This window comes from Castor canadensis, chromosome 14, assembly GCF_047511655.1.
Source record: "Castor canadensis chromosome 14, mCasCan1.hap1v2, whole genome shotgun sequence".
Classification (NCBI taxonomy): Eukaryota; Metazoa; Chordata; class Mammalia; order Rodentia; family Castoridae; genus Castor; species Castor canadensis.
Window position 1 is genome coordinate 12769538 of NC_133399.1, and position 9029 is coordinate 12778566.

General features: G+C 41.6%; 1 protein-coding gene across 1 annotated transcript; it reads right to left on the reverse strand.

Moving 5' to 3' along the window:
• Positions 1–440: 440 nt before the first annotated feature.
• Positions 441–8095, reverse strand: LOC141416090 (uncharacterized). The gene is made up of 4 exons (XM_074053241.1): positions 7775–8095; positions 2980–3106; positions 2714–2774; positions 441–1815 (listed from the first exon to the last, which is right to left on the reverse strand). The coding sequence occupies exons 1-4, from the start codon at positions 8093–8095 to the stop codon at positions 576–578; spliced, it is 1749 nt and encodes a 582-aa protein (XP_073909342.1). The 3' UTR covers positions 441–575.
• Positions 8096–9029: the final 934 nt, after the last annotated feature.

Consider the following 9029-nt stretch of genomic DNA (forward strand, 5'->3'; position numbering starts at 1 on the left):
CTTCACACTGATACAAGTTCTATTCATGGTGCATTCTTGTGAGTGACAGAAAAGTCTGCTATTGAAGAGTTCCCACATTCTATAGTTAGGGGAACATTCCAATGTGAGTTCTGTGATCCTGGTAAGCTGAAGACTTTTACTTTTGCTTACTGTTTTCACAGAAAGGGTTTCTCTCCACTGTGTATTCCTTTCATGAAAGCAAAGAAAATTTGATGGGTGAGGGTTTTCAGACACAGATTTCATACATGTGGTATGAACACAGTGTTTTGTTTGTTTGTTTGTTTGTTTATGTATTTATTTATTTGGTGGCACTGGAGTTTGAATTCAGGGCTTCATGTTTGCTAGGCAGGTGCTTTACTGCTTGAGCCACTCCACCAGGCCCTTTTTGGTGATGGATTTTTGCAAGATAGGGCCTCACAAACTATTTGTCTAGACTGGCTTTGAACTGCAACCCTCCTGATCTTTGCCTCCTGACTAGCTAGGATCACAGGCATGAACCACTAGACCTGGCTTCACTATGAATTCTTCCATGTCCGAAAAGCTGACTGATACGAGTGAAGGCTTTCCCTCACTGCTTAAATGCATAGTTTTTCCCTAGTGTGAGCTCTTCCATGTAATTGAAGGTAAACAGGATGGAAGAATGATTTACTGCACAGCTTACATCTATAGGGTTTTTCTGTAATGTGAGTTCTTTCATGCCCTCGAAGATGACTAGAATGAGTGAAGGCTTTCCCACACTGGTTACATACATATGGCTTCTCTCCAGTGTGAGTTCTTTCATGTCCTCGAAGCTGGCCAGAGAAAGCAAAGCATTTCCCACAATACTTACATACATAGGGTTTCTCTCCAGAGTGAGTTCGCTCGTGATTTTTAAGGGCACTGGAACAAGTGAAGGCTTTCCCGCAAAGTTTACATACGTAGGGTTTTTCCCCAGTGTGAATTCTTTCATGAATGAGAAGGTAATGTGAGTAACCGAAGGCTTTACCACAATGCTTGCACGTATAGGGCTTCTCTCCAGTGTGAGTTCTTTCATGTGTCTGAAGGTGACTGGGACAAGCAAATCTTTTCCCACAGTACTCACATACATAGGGCTTCTCTGCAGTGTGAGTTCGTTCATGTCTTTTGAGGTGTTGGGAACCAGCCAGTGCTTTCCCACAGTACTTACATACATAGGAATTCTCTACAGAATGAGTTACTTCATGTCTTTTAAGGTTACTGGACCTAGCGAGGGCTTCTCCACATTGCTTACATTCACATTTCTCTTCAGTGTGATTTTTTTCATGTCTGTGAAGGTAACTGGGAGGCCCAAGAGCTTCTCCATATTGTTTACATCCAAACTGCTTCTCTCCAGTGTGGAATTTTTCATGTATTTTAGTATGATTGCCTCTCCTGAAAGCTTTCCCATGTTGCTCACATTCATGGTTTTTTTCTCTACTGTGAGTGCTCTCACGATTTTGAGCAGAACTAAGACACCTGCAGGCTTCATCACATGGTTTACCTCCAGAGAGTTTCTCCTCTCCAGTACGAGAACCTTCACACTTTTGAGAGCCTCGGGAGTAACTGAAGGCTTTCCCACATTCTTTATGTTTATAAGACTTCTCTATGTGTTTCTGATACTGACATGGTTTGTGTGCAGTGTGAGCTCTGAGGGGCACATTTATGGATGAACCATCACTAGCAAATTCTCCACACACACAGCTTTCATATGGTATCACTCCAAGAGGAGTTTTCTGGTTCACAATATGCTCTAGAATCTGTTGGGTTACACTTTGACTACTTTCTTCTTGTTCAAAGAGCCTCTCTGTCATTTTAATTCTGTAACGAAAAAGAGGGACAGGGAGAAGGAGAGGGAGAGGGAGAGGGAGATTGATAATATTTAGTATTGATTTACCAGAAGGATTGGTTTTATGTCCTGTAAGGATTCAGGAACATGAATGGCTTGAATGTCCTAAAGCAGGGCTTGAGGAGAGTGATTATCAACATATTCATATGTGGCTATGTAACATTACTTCAAAGTTAGGCATTTGATGAACACTGAAAGTCTGTGTCACTTTTAAATAAGTATTCCTTATGTGAAATGCTAGGAACCAAAAACATTGGAATTTAAAATTCTTTAATATCTAATGCAACATTACTAAAGATGAGATATGCTAAAGATGGGCCCAGTCTAAGCCTAAAATTCATTTTCACTTCATATACAACTTATACCCAAAGGTAATGTGACACACTATATTAAATAATTTTGTGCATGGAGCAATGTTTTAGTGTACTGAACCACTGGAAAGGATCCCTTGTACTGTCATGGTGCCACACATATTTCCAATATAGGCACAATAAACATTTTAGTTTTTCTAATTTTGGATGCTCAGTCTATATACAGTTTTACAGAAAGTTTTCTCTTTTTAAATTAATTTATAGTGGGTCTACAGGGCCCTCACTTGTAATTCTAGCTACTTTGGAGGCTGAGATCAGGAGGATCACAGTTCAAGGCCAGTCTGGGCAAAAAGTTCGTGAGACCCCATCTACAAAATAACCAGAGCAAAATGGACTGGAGGAGTGACTCAAACATCTGAGTTCAAACTCCAATCTCACCCAAAACAAAACAAAAATCAATACACAGCTGGATATAACAGAATCATTTCCTTGGTTTTAAAGTTTCCTCTCACTCCATGATATTTGATGTACACTACTTTCTCTTGTGGGTCCAACTTACCTTAGATTTCTGTTGGGATTTTTGTAGTCATCTTCAGTATTTTCTTCTTCCTGTTTTCTTCCTAAAATATAAACCCAGAGAAATTACTATGATTTATCCAACATTATAGAAAAATCAATGGATTCCAGATATATTCATGATATAATATGACCATATATGTATACTCACCCAAATAGTTCCTTTTCCATATTCCAAATCATGCAACAGCACCAATGAGCAACAAACAGTAGTTCATTGATCAATTAAGGGAATGATAATGTCTTTACCTACAGCAGCCAGGTTCCTCAAGGTTTCCAGCATCACATCTCTGTAGAGCTTCTTTTGTGAAGGATCCAACAAAGACCATTCTTCTGGGGTGAAATTCATTGCCACATCCTCAAAGGTCACTGGTTCCTAAAAACATCCCACACACATTTCCAAGAGGATTCTTGAATGTCACAGCACTGAAAATGCAGACTCACCTCATAAGATGGTCACATGATAATCTGCTCTTCAAATATTCACTCCAGGTTATGATAATCACACTCTTACTCTCTATCCATACTCACATACTCTCACTACCTACTCTGACACTAGTCTGGATTTATTTGGTAAATCAACAGTAGAACATGGTCACCTGTTTTGTAATTGGTACCAATGTTTACACTTTTGACACTGAGGCTGTGGAACGTCTTAGAACAAATTCCTACTACACAGAACTCCTAACAGTCCAGCTGTCATAAGACTGCATGCTATTAGAAATGAGTGAGAACAAAGTTCTATGTTTATGGTATCTGGGCACTACTATTGGGATGGACCTCACCAGCACACTAAAAAAAGGCACTCAGTATTGAGGCAGTTTCTACTAACAGTATACAGTCTGCTTAACTCTTATACCTCTGATTGAATTATGGATCTGTATATTCATCCAAGCAAGCCTAGCTGATCAGAATGCCAAATACACACTAGATGTATAATATCGATGAGGTGATCTGGCAGATAATATTTCACAACTCCAGTCAAAATTTGTTTGTTGAAGAACTGATTACAACCTCTGTGACCACAGTGGTAGTGAATGTTTGGAAGCTTATACCTGATTTTTAAAGAGAGAATTAAAGAAGAGTCATGAAATGAAAATGCAACTGTTGCAAACCAGAGCAAACAAGCAGGAACTGTCATGAACGGAAGAGTAATTGATAAACACTCCATTGCTACTTCCTGTACTTGAAGCGTTAAAGCAATCTGAAGTCCAGTTACTTTTTCTAATGTCCAAACAATGTATTTTGCACTATTTTTCAAAGCCCTGAGAAGTCATCTTGAAAAGGACTCAATACCATGACCACTGAAATAAACGAGGAAACAGGTTGGTCCCCACCTCACAGAGGAGCATGTGTGAAACACACCAAAGCAAAACCAAAACAAAACACATCTAGAAGGCTTTTATATGGAACAGTTATAACACTATTTGAAAGTTCCAAGATGTCAAAACTTGAGAAATCACACATGGTCAAGACAGAAAAAGTAGGGAAAGAACTAGTGTAGTGGTCACCTATGGGACAAGGTAGGGATAAGTCAGGAAGAGGACCAACTGGCTACTCTAACAACTGTCCAAGGTCCAGTTAGGACTCTAGTTGTTTTTTTTTTTTTGGTACTGGGGTTTGAACTCAGGGCCTACACTTCTAGCCAACCCATCAGCCCTTTTTGGTGATGGTTTTTTTCGAGATAGGGTCTTGCAAACTACAGCTTCAACACCACATTAAGACAATCATACACCATGATCTCAAGTTGGTTTCACTTCAAGGATCCAAGGATAGTTCAACATACACAAATTGATAAACATAACACAGCAGATAAACAGAAGCAAGGAACAAGAATCGCATCATCATTTCAAGACATGCAGAAAAAAACTAACAAAATTCAACATGCTTCATAGTGAAAGCTCTGAAGAAACTAAGAATAGATGATTCATATTACAACCTGATAAAGGGTGTGTATGAGTCTAATAGCCAACTTTATATCGAATTGGCAAAAAGTGAAAACATTTCTTCTAAGACCAGGCATGAGACCAGAGTATCCACCATCACCACTCTTACTCAGTAAAGTACTTAAATTCTTAGCCAGAGGAATAGGCAAGGGAAAGAAAAGATATACAAATAGGAAAGGAAGATGTCAAATTATCCCTATTTGCAGATGATATGATTCTATACTAAAGACTCCATGATAAATCTCTTCAGCAAAATAGGTTATAAAATCAACACACAAAAATATATAGCTTTTCCATATACTAATAACAAACATACTAAGAAAAGGAAATCAGGAAAATAATACAATTCCAAATAGCCTTAAAAAGAAGGGGAAAAAAAGCCTAGGGGGCTCCTGCCTTGAGTTCAATGACAGTACCAGCAAAAAACAAACACTAGGAATAAACTTAGCCAAGGAGGTGAAAGATCTCTATAATGAAAACTACAAAACATTGATGAAAGAAATTGAAGGAGACACTAGAAGACAGACAGACATAATACCATGTTTGTAGGTAAGAATAGTTGAAATGACTATACTACCAAAAGCGATATACAAATTAAATGTAATTCCGATCAAAATTCCAAAGACATTCTTTATAGATACAGAAAAAGACAATCTTAAAATTTATATGGAAACACTGAAGACCCTGAATAGCCAAAGCAATCCTCAAAAAGCACAGCAATGACAGCAGAACCTGACTTCAAAGTACATTACAGAGCCACAGTAACAAAAGTAGCATGGTACTGGCACAAAAACAGATGTGTAGACCACTGGAATAGAAGAAATAAGCCCAAGTAGGTACTGCCCTCTGATTCTGGACAAAAGTTTCCAAAAAATACACTGGAAAAAAGACAACCTATACAGCAAGTGGATATCCACATGTAGAAGACTGAAGCCAGACCTGTCTCTCACTCTGTACAAAAATCAAATCAAAATGCATCAAGACCTTAATTTAAGACTTGAATCTTTAAAACACCTGTGACATCAGCATAGCCAAGGACTTCCAATAGTTCAGGAAGTAAAGTGAGAAGTGACAAACAGAACAGCATCAAATTAAAAAACTCCCGCATAGCAAAAGAGACAACAGAATGAAGAGACAGCCTACATAATGGGAGAAAACTTTGGTAGCTGGGTGCCAGTGGGCTCATGCCTATAATCCTACTTACTCAGGAAGCAGAGATCAGGAGGATCTTGGTTTGAAGCCAGCCCTGGCAAATAGTTCGAGAGACCTTATCTCAAAAATACTCAATCTGGATAAAGGGCTAGTGGAGTGATTCAAGTGGCAGAGTGCCTGCCTAGCAAGCGTGAGGTCTTGAGTTCATACTCAAGTACCAAAAAAACCAAAATTAAATAATTTGCTAGATATTCATCCAATAAGGGTTTGATATTAACAACATACAAGTAACTGCCAGGCACCGGTGGCTTACACCTGTAATCCTTGCTACTCTAGAGGCAGAGATCAGAAGGATCACGGTTCAAAGTCAGCCCAGCCAAATAGTTCAAGAGACCCTAACTTGAAAGAACCCATCACCAAAAAGGACTGGTGGAGTGGCTCAAGGTGTAGGCCCTGAGCTCAAGCCCCAGTACTGCCAAAAAAAGAGAAAGGGGACAAATAAATAACTTAAAAAATTAAACAGCAAAAAAAGCATATGTCAATCCATAATTGGGTAAAGGAAGTGAACACTTTTTTGTTTATGGTACTGGGGGTTTGAACTCAGGGCCTCACGTTTGTTAGGCAGGCACTCTATCACTTGAGCAACTCCATCAGCCCTTGAGCAGACACTTTTCAAATGAAGATGAACAAACAGTCAAGAAGTGCATGAAAAATTTTATACTCTTAACAATTAGGAAAGTGCAAATTAAAATTATAATGAGATTCCATTTCATCCCAGTTGGAATGGCAATTATCAATAAATAACAACAAATGCTGTGAGGATGAGGAGTGCAGGTGTGGAGGAACTCTTACTCACTGCTAGTGGAAATGTAAATTCACTCAGGTACTGTGGAACTCACTATGGAGGCTGATCATATGGAACTTCCATGTGATCCAGCCATATCACTTCTGGGCATAGTCTCAAGAGAATCAAAGTGAGCGAGCATACTACAGAGATACCTGTATATCCATGTTTATCACAGCATTATTCACAAAAGCCAAACTATGGAATCGGTCTAGGTGCCCATCAGCCTGTGAATAGATAAAGAAAATGTGGTATGTATACACAATGGACTTTTACTCAGTTATTAAAAAGAAATTTGTATTGTTTACTGTAAAGTGGAGATCACCATGTTGAATGCAATGTCAGTCTCCTACAAACTCAAATACTGGATATTTTCTTTTATTTGTGAAAACTAGAACAACAGCAAAAACCCCAAGGTCATGATAGCAAAATTGGGACTACTAGGGAGATGAAAGGGGAAGGGAAACGGGGAGGGGAGAATAAAAAAGAACAATGGTGCCAGGTACCAGTGGCTTACACCTGTAATCCTAGCTCCTCAGGAGGCAGAGATCAGGAGAATCACAGTTTGAAGCCAGACAAACAGTTCAAGAGACCCTATCTTGAAAAAACACATTACAAAAAAAGGGCTGGTGGGGTGGCTTAAGGTGTAGGTTCTGAGTTCATACCCCCACTGAGTGCTTACTGTGCCTCTTCCAGGGCATGTCCTGAGCTGTGTAATAAATTTTTCTTTGCCTTCACCATGCCTCTTTATTTGGCGTTAAGAGACGGGTGCCCGGACCTGGCATATGGAATCTCAGAAGTTTGGGCCTGGCATCCAAAACTCCTGTTCCATAAGGACAGTTAAGAAGTCATGTCAGAGAGAGGAACACATCTGCTCCAACTTAAACGTCAATCACATGTGCAGGTAAGTGGGCCTGGCAATGTGGAGGATAGGAGGAAATTTTTAGCAGTGCTAAGAAGCATTGGTCTGAGGGAACAAGACAGGTCGTGGAATTTAAGCCCCATTTCCCTTGAGCCTGAAAGTCTCACAGGAAACGCGGGCCCCACCCTAGAGAAAGGACAGATAGGTCCCCGCACAGCAGCGCCCCGACCCCGCACGCACAGACGTCATAAATAGCAGGGAGTCATTGATGGCCTCCCGCATCACCGCACGGTCTGGGAAGACTTGGGTTTGCGGGTGAAGCTGTCCAGCGAGGGCTGCGGGCTGGGACGAAGTCGCCTCAGGGGACTCAGGACAGGACGGGGTTCCGGCCGCTTGACCAGTCCCATCCCACAGGCCGCTGGGGACCCAGGGTCGGGGCGCCAAAGGTGGAATCAGATCGCAGAGTCCGGAGCCCAGGGGACCCAGGCAGCACCACCTCCGCTTCAGGTTCCAACGGCCCCTCCCCCCACGGCTGCAGATGGCCTGTGCCGCTCTCACCATTTCCCATTTCCTGAGGTGACGGGACATGCAGGTGTCCTCAATACTGCAGTCAGTGTAGGTGACAAAGTAATCAGGATGAGGCACCTGAGACCTCACTGCTGCGGTGTCAGAAAGGAAGATAGCTGCAAGAAAGCAAGTCACCCCCTACCTCCTGCACTAGGCAGGGGACAGTTCATTCAATGTCCCTAATTGGCTAATGATACTGAACCCTCTCCTGAGGCCTGATGCACAAGTCAGAAATCCCCTACCTGGCCGAGTAGAGTCAAAATGACAGATGGCGGCCACAGGCCTTCTCTGTCCAGCCTTCCTCCCCCATGGTGGACCTGGACCTGCATGGGGACTAATTCCATTTTACAGGAACTTGCTCCTGGCATGCAGGAACAGGCCTCTGCTTCTTCCTGAACTCAGTGAGCCCATGCTGCTTATTCTTCCTGAAAATGGGGCCACAAGTGTGTTCAGAGACTTCTGTACTTAGTGCCCCATGGAGAAAACCCATGGTACCAGGGAAGGACGGAGCCTAGGGTAGGCCAGGACATTGGGACTGGGTAGAGGAATTTGGAATGAGACAGATGGCCAAGGCTTTTCTCACACCTCATGTTTCAACGTATCTAATTTCAGCCAAGAACATAAAAACATGCCAAGAAGAGAATACAATTACTCAGTGCATGGAGAAACTGGAGCTACATGGCAGCAATATTCTAAAAAGGATGCAACAGCAAAGAAAAACCAAAACCAAAACCCATAGCTGTTGTGGATACCTTGCAGCCACCAAAAGGGGAGGCCAGTTACCAACTGAGTAGCAAGGAAAGACACCTATGAATGCCTCCCTCTGCAAGCTTAACCTGCGCCTCAGCCTGGAGTCACTGGCCTGAGTCAGTTGCCAGTCACTCCAGCTACTGACCTGATTCACACCAACAATGATCAGTTAAATGAG